Source organism: Accipiter gentilis, chromosome 9 (genome assembly GCF_929443795.1).
Source record: "Accipiter gentilis chromosome 9, bAccGen1.1, whole genome shotgun sequence".
Lineage (NCBI taxonomy): Eukaryota > Metazoa > Chordata > Aves > Accipitriformes > Accipitridae > Astur > Astur gentilis.
Window position 1 is genome coordinate 36,431,129 of NC_064888.1, and position 23,125 is coordinate 36,454,253.

General features: G+C 42.6%; 1 protein-coding gene across 5 annotated transcripts in view; it reads left to right on the plus strand.

The window, feature by feature from the left end:
* The first annotated feature begins 4,084 nt into the window (after positions 1 to 4,084).
* Positions 4,085 to 23,125, plus strand: part of SLC18A2 (solute carrier family 18 member A2) — a 31,638-nt gene continuing 12,597 nt past the window's right edge. For 2 of the 5 annotated variants that reach the window (XR_007507271.1, XM_049810254.1), the window contains exons 1-8: positions 4,182 to 4,401; positions 6,173 to 6,524; positions 14,201 to 14,259; positions 16,250 to 16,333; positions 18,950 to 19,042; positions 19,501 to 19,590; positions 19,699 to 19,742; positions 19,818 to 19,878. Coding sequence is in view for 4 of the 5 variants with exons in the window: in XM_049810254.1 (XP_049666211.1) it covers positions 4,281 to 4,401; positions 6,173 to 6,524; positions 14,201 to 14,259; positions 16,250 to 16,333; positions 18,950 to 19,042; positions 19,501 to 19,590; positions 19,699 to 19,742; positions 19,818 to 19,878 (904 nt within the window). In the remaining variant the exon portion in view is untranslated. The other 3 variants (XM_049810251.1, XM_049810253.1, XM_049810252.1) reach the window with 3 other exon arrangements.

A 23,125-nucleotide genomic window follows, 5' to 3' on the forward strand; every position in this document is an offset into this window, starting at 1 on the left:
CTGCACCTCATGCACCTCAGACTGCTGCTACTACTCTGGGCCAAGACTACGTGTGAACAATATTTTAGAATAAGTGCCCTAACTTGAAAAGCTTTACTTTTTCACAGGTTAAATTATTTACTGCATAGAGATAGCCTATGCCATTATGTATTGCGGTCCAGGATTTTCTCCATGACACAACTGTATGTCTCCTGATGTCTATCACTTCCCATAGACATCACAACAAAGCATCACCTCTTTATCTTCCTCTCTCCTTCTACCTCTCTTCCACTACAGCCTTCCTACATCTCTAAAAAATTCCTGCCACAGTTTCTTGGTGCATGGGGAAATGGCTGCCTATGTTCCTACATGAAAATTAACGTCTTTGTTCCTGTGCAAAGGGGAGCAAGTGACGTTTTCCTTCTTTGTAATGGAGACACATGAGCTCTGTAATATCTTTTCTTCGCCCGCACACCCTGAGCCTTTCTGGCTTTAAAGATGAACCCCTCATAGTCTCAGACCTGGTTATCATGCACACCTTTGTTCAGCTAAATAAATGCTTAGCATTGTAGATTAATTGATAAGTGACCCTCTTAAAAGCAAAATTTCTGCTTTTTCTCTCTCTCCTCTGTACATCACATGCCACAGTGAACAATCACATATAGAAATATACACGTCCACACATACGCTTACTGTAGGCTATATGGCAAAAGATTAAAATACAACGCGTATCCTCAAAGCCTGGAGAAAAGGAGATGCATTATTCAGTGGAGCTAACTACCACATAGTCTTACTGCAGAGTAATTAGTAGCATGACTGTCGGGCACGAAGAAAAAAGTCTTGAAAGAGCTACAAAGGTTGAAAAAGCTGACTAAGTATATTACTTGTTATTAGTAAAACATAAGCTGCCAGGTATGTCTTCCAACTGAAATTGTAAAAATTATTTATAGCAGGAATTTTCCCCAATAGCAATAACTGCAAATAATTAATTCATACAGAAAGCTAAGATAATTATGAATTATTGCAAATTAAACTCCAAGCACTAAAAATAAATGTAAATCTTAAAAAGAGACAGCTTTAAAAGGGATTACTTTTCTCAAAGAAGCCAGCAATGTAGTGCATTTCTCAGCCTGGATGGTGAGAAGCAGAAGTGTTTTTTTTCTAAATTTCAGCATTTAAGGAACCTGTAGGCAAACAAGCAAAATGTCACTTCTCCCCGGTGCTTGTAACAACATCGTGCCCCTTCCCATGCCAGCATTCAGGACATCTTGCCCCAGAGGAATTTTCAGCTGAGGCCAAAATTTTGACTGCTAGTAAGTGCTATTCTCCAAGATCGTATCCAGACTGGTGATTATTTGCAGTATCATTGCCTACGTGTTTATGGCTATTTTATTTGTCTGTCTAGCTCATTGGGCTACGCAGGCTCTATGGCACCGCAGAGGTGATTCAGGAGAGTCTACCATTCAGTCTGCCAAAGCCTGAGAATCAGACACCACATTAAACCATTTTTTTTTCATCACCAGCTTCACGATGCTCCATGCCTTTAAGCCTACGCCCTAATGGCTTAGGGGTGTTTCACACAGAGAGGAGTATTTGTAAGTCCTCAAAATTTTGATTCCTAAACAAATATATGCTTTTGGAACTCATTTCAGAGTTTATAATTATTTCTTATTAAAACATAATAAAGAGAGAATATTATTAAATCTAGGTATAATAAGCACATGTATACTTTAAAGGATAGTTAAAGCAAATAATAGGTAGAGACTTAACAAAAGAGGTGGAACCGACCAGCATTTTTCAAAGCATGACATTTTTCTCAACTTTTCTGTTGAAAGCTCAAATAACAACTGGAAAAATCCCATGGCTTTTCTTCCCTCCTTTTTTGACCAATCTTAATTAACAACTATATAATAGGAAAAAATTCAATCGGAAAACCAAATCAACAGCTCCCCAAAAGTAATTGCCGATTTGGCTGGGGTCCTATTCCTTTTCTGCTTGTTCTTCAGAAGACACAAAGATCACCGATTAAAGGTAAACAAATATCAGAGAAGTAATCGTTATTTGCCAGAATACAGTTTACACCCGCAGAGCAGCAAACCTGGCAGGTTCCTGACCTGCCCACTTCCTAGGGGTTACCACAATTTCATCAGCTAGATTAGCAAAGCAGTAGTATCCGTGCACAAGTAGGCATCTTTACATGCAAATAAGTATATTCAAGTGCTCTCATGCTTATCCATGCTAGTAGTGCGGGCATGATTTTGCATAGATATTTTAGCATTATTTATCAAACAATCGATTGGCTGAAGGCAAGAGAAACTAGGGCAGTAGGAAAGAGGAGTGATGTAAAGTCCAGCAAAGCAAAGTGGCCAGATGCTGTCAGTGTGAGCGACAGCACCGCAGCGATAGGTGGATGAAGAGGAGAAATATTCTAGAAGAAAGGGCTGGGAGGGGAGGCAGGGGGAAGGGGACGTTCGTCTTGTCACGTAGATGATACAGAGAGAAGGAGTTTCTTCTACAATCATGTCCCTCATCAGAAATGGCTGGAAAAGCATCTTATTTCTCTCCACATCTGCTTTCTGACAGGTGACAGAAACAGCAGCACCGCTGTCAGTGAACTCCCCAGTGAACTGCTGGGAATACAAGATACCCAAACCCCTGTTTTCCCGGCAGAATATTACTACTGACACTTCACTGCCATGCATCCCGTATTAACGCTGCTTCGGCTGCTAATGAGAGCCGGTGGTCCCCTTCTCCTTCTGCATTCCACACAAGTTCTCAACTAAATGATGTAGTTTGCTAAGTGCCTTCAGGCTCTGATACTTGGAAGATGAAATATTTCTCCCCAGTCCAGCCCAGTAGATCATACTTTTCTGTTTCCTCTGAGTACAGGAGCAGAAGCTCTGTTTTGGAAATTCAACTTCAAACATGAATGTGCCCAACTCCCGAAGTTGCTGGTTAAAAAAGTTTGGAAAAGACAAACCACCTATAAGCCATCATTCAAGAACTAATAGCTTATTAATAGCCTTGGGTGGTATTTGTCATGTACCAGCATAATAGGTCCCATTTAAAAATAATCCATGGTGGACATGTCAAACAAAATCAAAGCTACCTGCATGCAAACAAAAGAGAGATGTGCTATCAGCATAGCCTCTCCCATTTTTCATTAGTTTTAGAAAATTCTGTGTACAGCCAGTAACACACTGGACCGCAAATTTCCTCCCATTCCCCAGGCCTGTTAAGCTTTGTCCAGAGATGGATTAGGACCTAAGAGAGCAATTTAGACCATAAACATTTATCTTCTACTGTTACTCACATTGGCAAATTTCCACAGTGTAAATGTCTTTTGATATTCCTGAAACTGGGTGTTTACAGCATGAAATGACTGCTGCCACAGAAGCCCCAGCCTAAGTTTGAGCACCGCTTCCTAAGAAACCCGCATTAGTAATGAAATCCCATCGCATTGCAAACGGACACCAACTAAACCGGTGAACATACACAGCAGGCAATGTAGTTAGAGAAACAAAGGATTTGCCTAGCGACGATGCCATCAGCTTCAGCCTGACGTTTGGTTCTGGGACCGTTAAATTCATTAAGAGACTTCCCTCACGTTCAGCGGGCTTTGCCAAAAGCGGAGCTCCGCGAAGACAGCGAAGCAAAGAGCGGCTCACGAAGTTCAGCACCGGGCGACTAAAAGAACGCAGTGTAATACGTGATATGAAAGACAACGTATTAAAAACCCGCAAGTCTTTGTTAAAACGTGTTTCTTGATCAGTTCAACGCAGTTAATCCCTTTCCTAACATAGATTAAAAAAAGAAATTCCCAATGATGCCGACCAAATACCCCAGGCTGGGTACACCTCTTGGAAATCCGCGCGGAGCGGACAGGCGAAATGCCCAAACGGGGCAAATTCCTGGTTTCGGGAGAAGAATCAATCAGTGACCCTCTTTCGATTTAGCTCGCCAAGGGGGCACGCTGCTCGCGGGTTTAAGCGGACGCGCAGCGGTGACTTTTGCTCCCCCCCACCCCTCTTCTGTGTTTCGGCCCTCCTCCTCCTCCTCCTCCTCCTCCTCCTCCTCCTCTTCCTCCTCCTCCTCCTCCCTCTCCTGCCCAGCCGGCTGGCAGCGGGCGGCCGGAGCGGGGACCACCGCCGGGAGCTGGGAGCCGGGCCGGGCTGCCGGCGGCCAAAGGTGGTGGGGGGGGGAGAGGGGCTCCGGGGGAGGGGGGGTCCTGCAGCCGTCGGAGGTCCCTAAGGGGCTTTCGTGTGTCTGCAGGCAGAGCCGGCGGCGAGGGGCCGGGGACGATGGCTTGGGGCGAGTTCAGCCTCCTCCGGTGGCTGCGGGAGAGCCGGCAGTCCCGGAGACTGATCCTGCTCATCGTGTTCATCGCCTTGCTCCTGGACAACATGCTGCTGACGGTAGTCGGTAGGTAGAAGCGGGTTTGGGGTTGCTTTCTGGGGTTTTTTTAATTTTTATTTTTTCCCGATTTACGCCAGGAATGCTCTCCAGTGACAGATGTACTCCCCGAATGCGTGATTAATGCTCTCAACCCAAACATTTCCAAGCACTGATTTTATTTTTTTTTTTTTAAACACGACTGCTATTCTAGGTATTGCAAACACGCTGCCATGCACAGCAAAGGCTGGCTTTATTTCCACGCTAATTGCAGGACGAGGAACGGTATAAAAAGGTCTTCGTAATTCTTTTTTTCTACTAAGCGCCACTAACACTTCACAGAACGACAGATAACAGTATTTTTAGCTCATCATCGTTTTTTCTCTTGTGGTCATGCAACTGAAACAACAGGCTAGATAGCATTGGAGATGCCTGTTTCCTGGCGATAGTTTCTCTTTCCCCTGCATTGGTCTTAAAATGATAGGTTAATAAGAAAACTATCTAACTGGGTTTTAAGAAAAGCACTTCTGTGAGCTGCTTTAATAAAGTAATCCAAGTTTTGATCAAAGTCGAAGATGCAACTTCTACTGGCTCCAGTGGCACAGTGTCAAGATTTAGGAATCTACTCAAATAAAACGCTTGAACTTTTTTCACTGGTAGTTTTAGAAGTCCTCATATTCCAATGTTTATATGAATTAAAAGAAAAAGGTTCGGAGAAACTAGGGCTTCATGGCTGCGCTAACACACGCACACACGAACGCACATGCTTCTCTCAGAAGTGAATCGGGCTGTGCAGAGCCAGCTCTTGGATGATGCTGCAGCGTCAGCTTCTGAATCAGACTCCTGAATTTCTTGGGGAACTTCAGCTTAAAAGCTGATGCCGCAGTATGGTCCTTAGCTAAACAGATATATATTTTTGGCAAGTCGATTTTGCATTTTTTTTATTACATGAATATACCTTCTTATAAAGTTATTAACATTTAATTGCCTATTCGGTACGATGTATGCTAGAAGCTCGAGAAATTATTATACCCTGCAGACTTACTAAAAGAGTGGGCTTTCTGAGGGTGAGATGCAAGGCAAAGAGGGGTGATTCTGTCACTAGTGTTAAATTGAATGAACCTGACGTCTGTTTTTACACATGCTGAAATGCTAATTTCTGAGATGCATATTAATGCAATTCAATTGCAGCAAAGATCCTAAAGCATACAAAGAAGGTCCCTTCTGGATGATCTTTCCAGTGTAAGTTTTTAAAAAATAATGAGATATGCAAACATCCACACATTAGTTCTGAATACTTAATACAGGAGTGATGCTGTTACTTATCAATATTTTTGTGGTTTATTTTGGAAGTGTGTTTTATTACATTTTTTATGTTTTGGTTTAATAATAGTTTCAATGCCTTTCTCGTCTTTCATGTTTTCACGATCTAATAAATGGATTTGCGCAGTCATGTGCAACAAAGAGACTCTTCAGACGTGGGTTTTGATACTTTGTACATTTTGCTTTCTGAATGATGTCTGTATAGAAATCCTTATATTTAAGAAAACTGGCAAAAAATAAAGACTAACATAAAAGAACTTTCTGTTTTAAACTGCACTTCTGAGTTACTGGTGTGTTTTTCCCATGAGCAAACTCCTATTTCAGGTCTGTGTTTCCGCCGTTCAAAATCCTTACTAATGTGCTCTGTAGGAAAGCCTTGTATTTCCTAATCAGTGGCAAAGCAGACAAGAAAATTTGGTGATTCCATTTACAAATAACCTGATAGTAAGATGCCAATATATTCTATTTGTTTTTCCAGTGCCAATAATTCCCAGTTACCTTTACAGCATCAAACATGAGAAAAATGCCACAGAAATCCAGACTACTAAGCCTAACGTAGTCTCAACACCGATGGACAATTTTCAGAGCATCTTCTCCTACTATGACAACTCAACGATGGTTACTGGAAATGAATCTGATAAGACCCGACCCAGAGAGTTGCATCATACTCAGACAGAACAAATGATAGTAAATGTGACTCCTTCCCCGTCTGACTGCCCTAAGGAAGATAAGGACCTGCTGAATGAAAACGTTCAAGTCGGTCTCTTGTTTGCCTCAAAAGCAACAGTGCAGCTAATCACTAACCCCTTCATAGGGCCGCTGACAAACAGGTATGTTACTTCTGCTACGTTACTCCCTTAGGATTTTATATTGATGTTTTAGTCCGGACTAGTGTTTCAAACAAAATATCTTGAATTCTATTGTGGCCCTGGCTTACTGGCCTTCTCACTTTGTCTGGAGGAATATTTTAGTGAAATACGTTTGGTGAACACTTCTAAACACCTATATCATTTTCAAAATAAATCGCTAAGCTGCACGTGAGCCATCTGATACGTTCAGTATCGTACACTTTTCCTCCAGCTCCCGAGGCCTCCGTTTTTTATAGAGACTTTTGCTGAAATGGTGTTGAAACGTCTTCAGTGCAGTTATATGGGGCCAAAAGACACTCCAATGTAGTATTTACAAAGCACTGTGAACTGATGATATATCTGCTACACCTACGTTAGGCAAACCTAATATTGAAACTGTAGGCAGCGTTCATATCCCTCCCTTGCTCTCACAGAGATGCGCAGCTCTTGGTGTGATTTGGTATTCAATGATTTGGAGTCATCTGAGGTAGGAATCAGTGGGAAATTCATGTGGACATCAGTGAAACATGAACAAGTGTCAAACTTTGCTGATGCCATGTTGATCATCAAGTTCAGTGGATCACAGATTTCCACCAGTATATGATCTAGCCCAGCCTTCAAACTGTTCTCTCTAAATTCTTGCGCATGTATGATGTCTTGAACAAAGTATGTTTAAATGGTACTTCATAGGAAATCTATTTGAGCCAGGGTCAAGGGTATAAGCACCGGTATCGTGACTTACAACCCCCCCAATCCAAGCACTAGTGATGTTTACACGGAGATTAAAAAGTGTTTGTAATATAATTTAAATTTTTGATGTTAATAATTAATTTGATTTTATTGGTAGGTTTGTGTGTAACTGTTCCCCAGAGAAGCAGCTGCAGTCCTCCAAAACAGAATCTCTGCAGGAAATGAACTCCAAATTGTATTTAGTCAGGTCACTAATTTTCATATTTCTTATTTAAGCTGTTTTTATAAAGAAGAATTTTTCCTTTCAGAAAATAATGTGTGGCAGAAATTTGTCCTTGTAAAACACTTTTGTTTAAGCAGTCAATGCCTATCATACATGACAATATCCAAAACAACCAACACACTTTAATGCTAGATATTTCAGGTTTTGAAGCCAAAACCACCTTTCTTAGGTTTTACAGCTTTATATATATATATATACACTATTTAATTTCAATCTGATAGAAGAGTATCCAACTGAGGGCTAAGCAGTGGTTTGACTCACAGTGTTATGAATTCAAAACCTGTATTCAATCTGCAGAACTGATCTAAACACAAAAGCTTTAAATGAGGTAGACAGTTCCATTTCTCTCTCATTTCACCTTATCTCCTACTGCATACCACCTACAAAGATACAAGTACGCCGCTGTAAAATTACTCTTTCACAAATATTGCTGCAAGTTGAGAGGGAAAACAGGTTTTTTTGTTACCTGGATTTTCTTTATTGTTTTGTGAGGATATGATAGCTCATCCACAGGCAAAGTAACACAACGTCAAACAATATTTTCGTAATAGTTCTTTAGGTATTCCAGATTTCCCTAAATGTCTAAATTATTGCCCTGTTGACATTTACTTTCCTCTGTCAGCATCATCATTTCCGCAACCAGCCAAACCAGGAGAAGGGCAATAACAACGCCGCTCCACGTTGTCGACGCCTTTTTCAATAGCTAGGATCTCCGCTCTTTCTTCCGTAGACAGCGGCCTAAGTCAGAGGGTGTGTGTCCCTGCCGATGCCTCCCTGTCTGCCTCCGCATCTCGGGTCCGGAGCCTGGTGCTGCCTGTGCCGAGGCACGGGGTAACACCTCTCCCCCGGAGCCGGCTGCCGGGACACGCGTGATACATCCTTACGTTTGGCCGTGGGGCAGGAGCTGTTCTTGTAGCGTCTCCCTTTGCTGTTAGGAGCAGGGCTGGCACCACACCGGTGTGAATATTAGCGCTGGGAGCTGAGATTTCCTCCTGGAAACATCCTACAGGTTTTTGCACGGGGCTGAGCGTGTGACTGCAGTCACAGGGAGAGGTTTGCAAGCTCAGGAGCTCAACAAGTACGAGAAGAAAAATCAAGGAGCACATCATCCCAGTGTCCTGTGCGACAAACTCGTCTCTCATACAGCAGAAATGAATGCCTTAGTGGCAAAGTGGCCCTAAATTAGATTTAAGGATAACTGGTTTTCCTTCGTGTGTTATTTGTATCTTGGTACCAGTGTCTGCCTTTCTTTTGAGAAATGCTTAGTGGGAATACCAGTTAACACATTTGTCAATTAACTGTAGAAGTAATTGGCAACCTGCCCCGCAAAGTTGACATTTCCTAATAACGATGTATATGAGCAGTTAAAAAGCAGTGTGAAAATTGTGATTATTATAAATGAAACAGAAAATATCTGAGTTATCATTACAGAGACTCTTCCCTACCACTGATAAGCTGTTCAGTGATAATTGTTATTGCCGTCGTTACTTTTGCAAAATTTCAGGAAAATATCACAGCTTAAGGAGAATTGGCTGCTTGGTTCAAGATTAGTGTGCGCAGTTTGTTAAGATGCCCGGTAAGTTTCTTTTTCAAATAGGTAACATACTGTGTTTATGGTTTTTATTTTTCGACTAAATATAGTCGTTCAAGAGTGTTTTAGATTTTTTTAACTGAGTATGGAGTTACTGGCTTTCAGCAGGCATTGGCTTTGAGTGCTTGAGTTTGTACAGGATGCAACAGGATGTTCTATTCATACAAGTCTGTGCCAATAATTACTTTATTTTAGGTTTTCTGGAAGTTTTGTAGGCTGTTTTTCCCTTTTTCTATAACTACTGGAGGTATAGATTTTAAAAAATAGATTTCAAAATTGGTTTCATTCAAGCAGTAAATTCTGCTAAAACTATTTCTTATTTAAAGGCCAGCTCTTTCTGTGGAGTACTAGACAAAACACACACCTGGCTTAGTGAACTGGTTTGCAATTCATGAAACAACACAATTTACCCTTGGTCTCGCAAAGTCCCAGCAAAGGGAGCGCTAGGTGATGGCTTTGCCATAGGATGTCAACACCACACTTCCCACCGTGGCACGGTTTCAGGGCAGAGCCGGTAAGATTTTTGTGGCTCAGATGCCCGTTATGTTTTCCCCTGCAGTGAAATTGGTAAGAAACTATACAAATAGCGCAGCACTTGGCACAGGGCACTTTGTGAGGAGGATGCCCTGGCAAGGGGAGATCGAAGGCTCTGCCTAATCCTTTCCAGTGAAGAGAGTGGGCAGAAGGCTGCTGTGCCCTCTATAACTACCGGATTATTTTTTTCAGACTCCTGCCAAGCTCTCTGAGTGAGGCGGTGTTAGCCCCACAATCCACTAGAGCCAATGAATGTCCCCGCGCCATGTCTCTCTCTCCCTTTAGTTATCAGTCTGAAAAAATACATAGTTTTAACCTTGTGCTTATCCATATTGGCCTCAAAAATCAGTGACAAATGAATAGTTATTTTCATCATCATTTTTACACCAGCCTGACCTCATTTTTAAACTTCTTTGCATGAGAGAGAGAGTGGCTAAGACCATGACATATTCATGACCAAGACATATTCATGACCAAGACATACGCAAAGAACAAGGCGGAGAAATAAATAGCATTTGTCACTACTTAGCTACAGTTCAGTTCCTACGGAAGCTTTCCTTTCAGGTTTTGGCAGGTGATTGAAATGACGAGTTCTGCAGGTTGGACAAAGCCCCTCTGCCCGCCCTCTGCTACAGCATGGAGGTGGAGAGTGCATGGACCACACTCCCCATCCCTGCTGAGCCTGCGAGTTCTTCCTTACCTTCACACACATTCAGCGGTTCATTGGTCCATAACCTCGAGGAAAATATTCTTCTTGCCATACGTCCTCCCCAGTCTTCACTGGAAGGGAAGAAGGTAGCCAGACTGGCAACCAGGACAGACTTAACAAGGGGTGCTCACAGCGGTACCGGTGTAGCTGTGTAACACCAAGGTTGAAGCCGCCGGATTTGCAGCACTGTAATGGATGGATAATTAGACTCTAATCACCCACAGCTGCTAACCTGGTTAGTGTAACCTTTATTTTATTGCTGCACAGGACCCATCACTCGGTTGCCTTATTGTAGGGTAACCTCGTTAATGGGTATAATGCACTTCCAAACAGTCCCGTGGTCTGGGGCCAACGGGGGACTGAAACGGAGTAATTTCGGTGTTCTCCATCAGTGGCAGCCTTTCCTCTCCCTCCTTCAGCTAATGACTTTGGCATTTTCAGAGGTCAGAAATGCTTGTAGGAAGCACTTTTAGTGCAGGTAGCCTTGGTGAAACATGCTGGACCCTTGCTTCAGATTCTCTTGGAGGGTTTTGCAAGGAGTGCCCAAGAAAATCACATGCTTGAGTGTGGTAATGAGAAAAAAGAAAAGACAGGCTGTAATATTCTTTTGTGTTGCACACATGCAGAGGAACAAAATGTAGAGATAACTGTGATGGAGCATGCCATGTCATGGCTGAGAAGTAGAAACTGCACGTTCACAGGTTTCACGTGGCAAGAACATGAATGGCCCAGGACCAGGGGACAGAATCACTGAATAGTTGGCTGTTACAGGTGGTGCCTCTCCTTTTTGTGATTATTTATGTTATGTAATGTAATTGTTCACCAAAACCTCCCAGGCTGTGCTCTCTAAAATCTGTTGGACAGATCAGGGAATGCAGCTGCAGATTACACATTTGTGGTAGCACAACTGCCAACTAATTAGCGCTGCTATTTCAGGAGAAGGCAGGGTTTGCTAAGATTATGCAGGAAAGGACAATCTGCATATCTAACTAAATGTCAGCTGGATGTGGGTAAGACCGTCCCCTGGCCAAGAGCAACCACAACTTCTAGAGGTTCAGCAGCCTCCTGCAGGGGCAGCACACCAGAACCGTGCATCTCCAAATTGTGGGTGAAGCTCCAGGCAATTTTTAGCTTTTCAGGGGATTATAATGACTTGTTTAATTCAGCACAAATGCATGTCCTGTGCTGACCTATATACCTTTGCATCATCTTGTATGATGGATCACTGGCAATGCAGACTTTGGCTGAAATGACTTGCTGTGCCCACACAGAGTCTAGTTCTGAAATGATTAATTTCTATGTCGAGGAAAAGGCATGTGTTAGACCTCGGTATGTGTGATAAAGCATCATGGTCTGCTGGGTAGCGAGAGCAGGACTGCGTTCTGCTCCAGTTCCGCCCTCATCATCCTCTGCTATGTATCTCTTCACACCTTGCTGTGACCCTGTTTGTCCAAGATAAAGGAAGAATAATATCTGTGACTGCAAAAATTAAGAACAATGCTTGAACAGTATTTCTCTGAGCATTAAAAGTGACTTCCAAAATACTTGTTTTCTTACAGCCTTCAACCACCAGAAACTTTCCAAGCCTACTGGCAGAACTGAAATCTGCTTTAGCTTGATAGAGTATCATTCAGAACTAGTATGATAGCCCATCTCTTTGTTTAACTCATTAATGTTTATGGAAGGTCTCACAGCTTGTGTCTCTGATCTAGTGATCGAAACGTGAATGTGGGAGCCAATCTGGAGGGCATTTGTCTTCATGCAAATCACTGAGTTTTAATTCAGTGTACTTGTAGCAGAAGCAAATTGCTGTCTCATGGCCCCTTTGTCAAGTCTAAGACTTGCTTGGTTTCTGCACTGAAATCAGATTTCTCCCCCGCAGTGTCCATCGTAGATACCTCTGGGATAGCCTTGACTGACACAACTCTACTTTACTTTGCAATGGAGGAAGGCATAAGGACATTCAACTTTCACTTTCATACCACAGAGAAAGATGCTGTCGCTCACCAACAGCAGCAGCCATACCTGCAGGGTTTTGGTTTTGTTTCGTTGTTGTTTTTTTTTAATCTGTACTTCTATCAGTGCTTTCTTTAATTGAAAAATTCAAAATCAAAGCAATTAAGGTCAAATTCTCTGTGGCCTGTTCTACTTGAGCCCACTGGGAAGGGAAGTGCCCACTTCAGCTCTGAGGCAGGCATGAACTTGGTAACAGGTTTTTATTTCCTCGTGTACGTAGAAACTTTAGTGGAGATTAGCACCCCATTGTACTACAAACATGAGCAAGAGAAGAGACAGGCTTAGAAAAATCATCCACAAAATAAAGCAGACCAAAAAAGGTGGTAATATTCTCTGACAGGCCAGGTATCAAGGTGCTCAGAGATTAAAAGGATTATAAGGCTACAGAGGAAGTCTGTGATAGTGCCAGGGATTTAAATTGCTTTGGAGATACCAGTCCAGTTAAGTACCACAGGAGTAACTAGTCTCTGCTGGATCTTTGTAACACCCCCCTACAAATTTCAACTAGCAGAATCTGCATACTACCTTTTTGACATATTGTAATGTAGTGATGGTATTTAAGGCAAAACTGTTCTTCATTAGAGATTTCTGTGGCATGTAGAAATGTGCACGCTAGATTTCTTTCATTCACAAAACTCACCCAAATGTTACAATGAGACATACAATGAATGTCGAGCCCTGCACTTCAGCCAGTTTTCCATTATCCAAGGTCCTTAACTGTGTAAAAATTATATTAACAAAAAAAAAACAAAGCACAGAATACTTATTTTGGTTTACCTATGTCGTGACTGCTATTATTAAAAATTAAAAGGGCCATTATAGACTCCTCCCTTATTTGATTGACCTGCTTCAGCCAATAAATGCCCAATACTGTCAAATCATTGGAAGTTGAAGTCAGTCAGTACTCCTTGGAAAAGCATCACCCATTGTTGAAGAATTTGGCCATGAAATAATGTCTCTGCAAATACATTTGAGATGCCCAATCCTACAAAAAAGAAGCCATGAGTAAAGTGTGCTGAGTAGAACATACAGACTGTCTTCAGAGTTACCCGGGTAGTGGTTTTGATTCTAGGGTAGATTTTTAATGGTGTGAAAAATAGTGTATTTTGAATTTTTTGTTAAAGTTTCAGTTTTAGCTGCTCAAAAATTGTATTTGCTTTCCAGACAAAAATGCTTTATTTCCTGGAAACTTGAAAATACTTATAGCAACCAGGCATTTCTACAGGCTGTTTAGAGTCCTAATGAAGAAGTGGGCTGATGAAAGCTTTGATCAGCTCTATTTTTACTCCTAAACCCATGGAAAGCAAAAATCTTATTCTCAGGCTCTTTAGGACTCTTCCAGTGCTCCTGGCTGAGGCAGAACTCTCAACAAAGCTGATGACAAATTTTTCCAGTAAAAAAGCCATTGGTTTGACTGTGTCTCATTATAGTCATTGTCTCATGAGGATGAAAACAGATGAGCATTGAAACACCACTGGGATATTTCTAAGTTCAGCATGCTCAGACGAATCTTCCCTTCTCATATCCTTGGCAACCCCATGGAGGCCCAGAGGGGCTTTATTGAGAACAATTATGGTGGAACGAGAACAGGGCAATCAGATTCTAATGAGAGAAGGCTTTCTTCCAGGGATTTCAGATACAAAGTCTGCTGTGCCAGATGAAACGGCGTTTGTAACATGGACAAATTTGATCATGTCGTCCACAATAAATAGTTCAAAGCCTACCAAGGAACTACAGGTTGGGTTTTTGCGGTGTGTGCACTCATGTGAGTTAAGTCTAACTCAAAATGTCAGTGAGACAATCCCAGAAACGTGAATGTTCATTTTGTTTTCCAGAATAGGCTACCAGATTCCACTGTTTGCTGGCTTCTGCATCATGTTTGTGTCAACAATCAGTAAGTGTCCACATCTTATTTGGTCTGGCCCAGATGCAACTTTTAAATAAATGATCTATAATAATTATCACTAGGGATTCTTCTTGTTGATGTAGAGGGACTGATTTCTAAGGAAAATTTAAGGGCGGCTGCTCCATGTGGATGGTGATGCTGATGAGATTTGACAAGTATGCTCTTACGAACATGCTCTAAGGAATTCACCACCTTCCATCCTACGTCGGCTGGTCTTTTCCTTAGCTGAACCTTTCTCTCAGGTTCTTGTAATCTGAAGTGGTGCTCAGACAGTTTTAAACCGATAGGCACGGGAGAGCCATCAGCCATGAGAGGGCTATTTTGCAGGGCCCTTAACAACTAGCTATCGTAGGGGCTTATCAGAAAGATTGTGAGGCTGCAGTGGCTCACGGGTAGGATATGAGTCAACAGCGTCACAACGTTGCTAAACATCGCTGTGGGATGTGCAAACAGGAGCACAGCCTGCAAGTCAGCCGAGATCATTTGCTCTAAATGACATCGATACAGCCTCAGCTGGTGTTTTATGTTCAGGTTTGGCATGGCATTTAAAGTAGCGGCCCAGATGGAAAGAGTACAGAGGAGAACATCAAGGATCACTAGAAGCCTGTGAAGAACAATGAAAGAACCAGGTTTGCTTCAGAAGGCAGATGTAAAACATACCAGAGCCTCTGACAAAAAGGAAGGGAACAAGCAGTTTTCCATGTCCACTGTACAAAAGAGAAGGAATAACGAGCTTAAAACTGTGTCAAAGGAAATTTAGGTTAAATATTAGGAAAATATTTCTAACAGCAAGGGGGCTGAAGTGCCGGAGAAAACTACCTGGTCTTAGAGTCTCTGACAACTCTGGATTTTAGGAACACGTTAGACAAATTTCAGTCGGGATGGAGCTAAGCATAGTAAGCCTAATTCATGACAGAGGGGAGTACTGTTGATTTGCTGGCATACTTTCTTCCTTTATTTTTCTTTATTTTGTTTCTCTGTCTGCGCAGGTAGGGATTATTGTAAGACCCAGTGAAAAGCCCAAGAGGCACAATGCCACAGGGCGGGTGGGAGAAGCGTACGTGGATCTCGCGTTTAGCTGGTCTGTAACAGCTTCCCCCGGCTACAACCCATCTGGCAAAATTCCTCAGGTGGCCAACAGATAGGAGCTGAAAAAAGTTTTTTAAAACTCACCGTAGATATAACGCCACTGACCACGACTCAGGCTCTACAAGCAGAGATGCGCTTGGGTTTCTGGGATGCTCCTACTTTCCGGTGGTGTGGCTGGGGACTTTAAGCTGGACTGATGAGTGCAGCATGCGGGGGCTCTGTCCCAAAAGGCAGAGCGGAGCCTGGCGTAAAATCTCTCGGAGTGAGAGAGAGAGGCGCCTCCTCGGGTGAAATTTCTTTAGTGGTCTGCTGTTGGGAGGATCAGGAATTTGCCACAGCCCTTGAATGAGTGGAGCTGGCTTCCCTGCACCTTCAGCCAGCCGTGCTGCACAGCACCTATCGCAGAGCTGGCAACGGCAGGGTAAAAACTCTCTCCACCCATTAACTTGTTGGAGGAAACATCGGTGCATGCATGCACGCGGGTGCATGTACATTAAATCCTGCTTTCCCTGAATGCCTGGCCCTTCTGAAGCGGGCAGCCCTAACTGAAGCAGTGGGGGAGGCAAGGCTGGAAAGAAAGGTCTTATTACTCCTTCTGTGTGCAGCTGAATCAGAGCAGGCTGTAATCAAATCCTAAGTAATTAGTTAATACTGCTTGTGTGCTTACATTCTGTGTTACCAGGAGGCTTAGACACCTGAGAGCAATTCAACACTGACACATCTAAATGCAATAAGAGCAAATAATGCAGTTAGCATCGAAAGTGGCACAAGTTGCTGTAAACGCTTGACTAAATTGTATGAAGTTTTTGTGGTAGTTTCAGGAAATCTAACTTTTTAACCTAGTTAGAGTTAACCTAATTTTAAAAATTTATCTCTGTTTTTTCTGTAGTGTTTGCCTTCTCTGGAAGCTATACATTACTGTTTATTGCCAGGTCACTTCAAGGAGTGGGTTCCTCTTGTTCATCGGTGGCAGGTAAGGAAAGAGATGATAGAGTAAAATGCAGATCACTGATTCTGTCATTTTTAGTCATTTTCTGAATTGTATTTTGTCTGTGGTTTTGGTAATTAATCCAAAAATATTTAATTAAATCATTTAATGTTTTTTTTCTGTCCCTTTCATATAAAGTAGCTCAAAAGCAAATGTCTTCTCAGACTTCCTTGGTATTTGGGTTGCGGTAAGGTAGAGTACTAAATGAACTGCACTCTCCCTGGGATTTCTGCATCTGTCCTCTCAACATTTTAAATTCATTTTTAGCCATTTTAAAGGTCATTGGGAACTTATGTTGGTACTTATTATAGTAGGGATAGCAGTTCTGTCTGTTACTGAAATTTCTGTTATAAAATGTTGTTTTCAAGGACTTACCATGCCATCTGCAAGTTTGGACTCGGTTTACCTGTACCAGATTTCCAATACAAGGTTATAATTTTAAAATGAGTAGGTGAAATGGAGTATGGGTTTTCAGCCCAAATTATTCAACCATTTCTGAGACTGAGATAGGAGAAAATATGTTTTGTTCATGTTAGAACATTTCGCAGTCGTTTGTTGGAAAAATTTCCCGTGATGGCAGCAGCAAGATAAATTTGGCTTGGGAAGGGAGGTGAATACAGTGTTTTGTCAAGAATGTGTCTTTTGGCTTCCTCGGGAAAATTCCCCCTTCCAAGTTGGACTGGTCTATGAGCAGGGTTCACATACACTCCATAGAAACTTAACAAGAATTTGGCAGCTGGATTCCTCCTCAGTTCCTTTTGCAGGGATTTTGGTCCAGCCCACATCTGGGCAGCAGTGCTGGGGACAGCTGGGGAGACGCAATGCCCCAGACTGAGCGTTTGAACTGGGAGCAAGAAGCATCTTATGCTTAAGATGGGCTTGAAGCTGTGCAACCAAGCACTGGTTGAGCAGGGAGAATTAAGCCTGGATGAAGAGTGGAAAGGGCAGGGATATGGCTAAGGGAGCAGGCAGGGGCTGGGATGAGGAGCGCCTTGAGATACAGCTCTTAGATGAGTATGTGACTCTTTTTCACAGGCATCCTACAAAATAGAGCAGAAAAGACCAAGAGACCGTCTAGTCCACCCCCTTCCCGAAGGCAGGATCAGCTTTGTGTCTGTCATTCCTCATGCATCCTTGACAGGCGTGTTCTCAGAAGCCTCTCGTCTAAAGCCTCCTTGCTGTCATGTAAACCCATTTCTGCTTCCCATACTTGAGAGAACATGAAGAATAGCTTCTTTTCTTTATCTTCGTGGCTCTCTTTCATGTTGCAAGATTATTATTACATCTGGCATTGTTTTTGTCCTCTCTCGTTTTAAACTGAAAGTCTTGCAGTTGCCCCTCGCAGATATTTTTCTATACCTTTGCTCACCCTCGTTGCTCTTCTCTGGATAGTCTCCAGTCACCCCCCACCTTTTCTTCTTGTCCTGCACCAAAACCAGACCCAGTACTTGGAAGAAGCTCTAACTCCTTGCAAGGGCCAAGAGCAGTGAAAGACACTTCACATATCTCACAGGCAAAGGAAGTTTTCCGTAGTATTGCTGCCAGTCAGTCTTTTACCCCCCCCGCAGTTGTGCATGTGGTCATTCCTACCGAAGTGTAAAACTTTGTGTTATCTTCTTTGTATTGTCTCCTATTTTTTTCCAGAACATTTCTCCAAGTTTCACAAACGCACTGTGAATTCTGATATTGCTCTCTAACTTGCTCTTCAACTGTTCATGCAAACAATTTGACGTCATCCGCAATTTTCTAAGCATGTTCATCCACGCAGGATCTCTGCTTTTTTGGTACACACGATGGAGGGTATTCACTTAATGATCAATCGTGCAATATTCTTTGTTTTCTTTTTTTTGGCTCACTGTATAGCTGTGGACCCTATTTACTGAGTCCTACTTAAACCTTGATTTGAAAACAGAATTATTAATTTCTATGAGGACTCTTCTGCAGCATTTACCTCTACAGTGTCCGAGTGCTTCACAGAAAACACAAATAAATTGGGCTTCATGTTTTCTTTTGTGAAATGAAGGCTCATCAGCAAATGCAGAAGTGAGGCATGTGAAAATAAAGGTCAAAAGAATCCTTTAATTTTGGATGCTGAACTTGAAATACTAATTTTCAAAGTAATCAGCTCTGCATAATACCTCCTGCCCATAACCCGGCTAGCACTGACTACAGTTACAGCTGGGAGTGGTCACCAGACCTTTGTGTCAAATGCCCCGACTACAAATAACAGATAGTGAATACTTGTCAAGAGCTTTGTTTCACCTAGTTGAAAAGCGGCATCTAAAAGCTCTGTGAAAAAGACAGGGACAAAGAATCTAACAAATGAGGGCATCATTAAATTACCTCAGTAATACTGTATAATAGAACATGGTCTTAGAGAACATTTATGTTTGCCAAACGTCCTTTTTGCTTCAAGGTGAATTCCATGTGGAGGGAATATATATATATATATATTTGTATTTATAGAGAGAGAGATACCTGCTGTTGTGTCTGTATAATGTTTAGTAGGGCTGGCAAATGATGACCATAAATTATAGTACATAGCTGCCTAATTTTGCGTTGTGCTTTTTAATTTTTTTTTTCCTTTTTTTTATATTTTAGGAATGGGTATGCTTGCCAGTGTATATACAGATGATGAAGAGAGAGGCAACGCAATGGGAATTGCACTAGGAGGCCTTGCTATGGGAGTCTTAGGTCAGTGAGTTGGAGGCTCTGCTGGCAAGAGAAACCACCCCCCAGCCTTCCCCAAAGCAAGTACTTGGTTGGGATCTATGAAAGCAGCAGAAGAGTCTCATCAAGTGCAATGTTATCGTGCTGTCTCCAGATTAGATTCACATCGCACGTTAAGAATAGTTTTTCCCACAGAAGCACATTTCTTATGCGGATACGTATGTCAGGCAATAGTCTCTGAGATGGTTGGGGTTTGTTTACACAGAAGAGTATTTTGGGGAGTGAAAAATATGGTTATTGTCATGATCAATGAGCTTTGTGGTTAGGTTGTTTTTGGGGTTTTTTTGTTTTGTTTTTTTAAAATTGAGTTTTTTGGGCAGAGTGCCAATAGCAGGATGCCCAAATGCTTGCAGAGGATGTTTGCCCAGTCAGAGATGCGGCTTCACAACTGTGTCCTTTCTTTCTTTCTTTCTCCCTGGCAGTGGGCCCACCTTTCGGGAGCATCATGTATGAGTTTGTGGGGAAGAGCTCTCCTTTCCTGGTGCTGGCAGCACTAGCCCTGTTAGATGGAGGTCAGTAAATACGAAGAGTCAATATCGCCATGTAGCACATCCCTTTCATATTACTACCATCTAACCCCCTTCTTGAAGAAATGTTACAATATTGATTTCTTTTTGCAGCTGTTCAATTATTTGTTCTGCAGCCATCCAGAGCACAAGCTGAAGTAAGTATTAAGGAAAAACACTCTAGGCAATGGATGACACTTTGCCTTTCCTAATCCCAAGCTTTTGTTTCATAGAGTCAGAAGGGGACACCGTTACTGACACTTTTGAAGGACCCGTATATCATTATTGCAGCAGGTACGAGGTCTTTTTTTTTTTTTTTTTTCTCTTTTCCCTTTAAACCAACCGTTGGTGTTATACCTGGCATCCTGGAATGCTTCAGGCTGAGCTGATTTAAAAATACTGTCATTTGCTGGTGTCATTTACATAAAGCTCAAAGAACTTGTTGGTAACACAGGATGAATATACCAGTAGAAACATAATAGGTAGAAAGTTTGAAATGTAGGTGTCTTTCCAGCTGAGAGGACACTAATGACTTGTGGTTGCTCATTAAGGCAATGAGATGTGGCCATGAAACTTTCTATGAGGCATGTGAACAGGGCCAAGGCTTTCGGAGGGAGGGATTGCCAGCACCCCCCAGGCAGGTGTAGGGAATAGCAGTGAACTTTGTTTCTGTTTGAAAAGGGAGTGAATTTGGTCTCTAGAGCATGGATTATATTTCATAAAAGGTCTAGGTTGAATGGTGAATGGCATTTGGTATTACCTGTATCGTTTGTCTAATGAGTCTTTCTGTCTCAAGGGAAGTTTGCCTTTTTGCGTTGCATTTTGTTGAATATTTATTCTGAAGTCTGTAATTAAGCCCGGCCATTTTTAATGTTCATAAAATATCAGAAAAGAGATCATAATTTTTGCAGTTTTGTTTCTTAATCCTAACCTGTATGTCCAAGAAAGCAATTCTTCCAGGCATATTTGGGGTTTGCTGTTTCTTGATGGTCTTAGGGAATGACCATGACCCTAACTCTTTGACTAGACACTCGGTCAAGCTGGGACTGAAGTTATGCAAACACTTTTACTTGAGATATCCTTAGAGCATTAAAAGACTTTTTCATAGAATGAAATCATTTGAAGGAAAAGAGTAGCAAAGACAGTACCTGTCATAAGAGATCAGATCTATCATTCATCTAACTCGGTACCTTGTCTCACAGTGCTTAAAGCAGGTGCTGCAAGCGGAGGTTCACCTAGCATATAAAGTAGATTTCTGGAGAATAACGTAAACCCTGCCATGGTCTAATGTGTGACAGAACTTGGTTTAAACCACAAAATATGACCAGGGACTGATTTCAAGGAGTACTTATTAGCTGCTCATGCCAAACTAGTCTTAGCCAAGGAAGAGAAAAGGTACCAAAGACCGTGGATCCCACTATTTTGACCACATCCTATGTCCACTAAGAGCAGGGATGCACTTTGTTCCCGTTTTCTAACACGTTCACATGGCACTCAATTCCTGCAGCTGTTCTCTTCTCTGAAGCTGTTTCGGCTGATGTTTTGGGGCTCTGTAAAGCAGGGCTGCGTGAACACTCTCAGGGCAGCAAAAGAGTGAAAAGATTTGGGGCTGGGTAGCCTGAAATCAGGACAGTGTGTGTCAAAGAGACCTTACCTTTACTGCCCTGGCTCTTTTTGCCTCTTGCTTCCCTGCACGTGCCTGCAGGTCCTGCCAGTGCCTCCTGTTTCCCATTCCCATCTTTGATCCAGAGCAGCTGGGCATGACCAGAGAAGGGAAAGGAAGGGTGTACAGAGGAGCAGAAACATAAAGACCCTCTCTGTTCCCATCCCTCCTGCTCTTGCCAACTGCTCTGGGTGACCTGTCCTGCTCCCACCAAGCATCAGTGCCAAGGATCCGAGAAAGTCCCTCCCGTGGGTTACTGGCAGGGTTAGGTACAGCACCCAGGGTCTCTGCCTCCCAGGACAGAGACTGCCCACACTTCGACAGTACGCATGATGTTGATGTTCTCTAACCACAGCCTCTTCTCCCTGTGCTTAATTTCCCTTGCAGACCAAATCTGAGGGTTTTTTAAGAGCTGAATGCCAAATACCAACTAGAAATTCAGCCTTTTTTTCTGGCCTACCAGTGCACACCAGTCCAAATGCAGATTTCTTGAAGCACCAGGAATACACTGTTTAAATGTTAATTGCTTCAGTTGGGAAGTTGTTTCTTTTTACAGCGAAAAGGGTCAGGAAGTTTCATTTGCTCTCCCTTACCCCAAGGAATCTGGTATTTTCCTTGCTCTGTTTTCTAAGATGGAAGCTTCCGATTCTGATACTAACGGGGAGGGTTGGGTAAGCAGTTGGTCGGGACGGCAGAGTTAGCTCCGTGCTCTGACACCTTGAGGCAATCATGCCACATTTCTCCATATCTAAGCCAGGATAATGTCTTCTGCTTCACGAGGATGCTGAGAACGTGAATGTCCCACGCTGCGTACGATGTTCAGATACAATGGTTGTATGAGGAGAAGGTTAAAAGTCCCACTGGGTTTGCATGGCTCGGGGAAGGTTAGAGGTTTTGAATGGCTTTTAAGGTGGTTAACTACCTCATTAAAAAATGGACTGCATCTCTAGCGGGCTGACTTGTTAACCACAACTAAAAACCAGGGACGTTTTAGGCATGCTGCAAATGGACTAGCAGCTTAAGTGTTCTTTGCACTCTTGATTTAGGTACACTAATTTCATGGTATAAACTCAGATTCAATCTCCTGAGTGTGCGTCATACGCTTGAGTCATAATTGCTTGTACTCTCAAAGAACAAGCACTTTCTGACCGATTTGGCTTATCTATAGCACAATATTACTCTTTAACACAAGGTGTCTTGAACTCAAGCATGGTTCTCTCTTCTTTCTGAGAGTATGACTTTTTTCCCTTGATAACGCACGTTGCCTGTGAGTTAATAACGGTGACTGTCAGACAGGAGGCCAGTGCTCTCGTTCACTCGCTGTATATTTCGCCGTCCCTACAGCCAGTCCTGCTGCCTGTTGCCTTTGGTGCCAGCAGTAGCTTTTGCAGGACGCGTTGTGGCCGTTCGTGTTGAACGTGCGCTCACCAGTCACGGTGGGAAGCTCACAAAGATGTGGCATCAGAGGGACAGGACCAGGTGACATGGCAAGCTCATATGAAACCCTCTGCAAGAGAAAGGAAATGTGAGCAAATACAGGTTCTGCCTTCTATGTGGACTGTGTCAGAGGTGATGCTTCAAAGTCAGTGCCATCAGTGCTCGCTGACCCAGGCGAAAGAAACGTTACTGATGTTTTTTGTCACTGCTGGTAAGAGCTAAGTGAGTGAAGTAAACGTCATTCTTGCAGCCAGACCTCACTGACAGCGATTAAAGAAACTTTAGGCTTTACTAGGTGACAAAGCTGCATTGACGGACAAGTTAGTTTAAATTATCAGATCTAAAAACCAGAGTTGAGACGGATGTCATCATGAGCACGTGGGCTCCTGAGAAGGTGTGTGACAGCTTTTTGCTGGGTAGCTGGTTTTTCACAGAAAAATA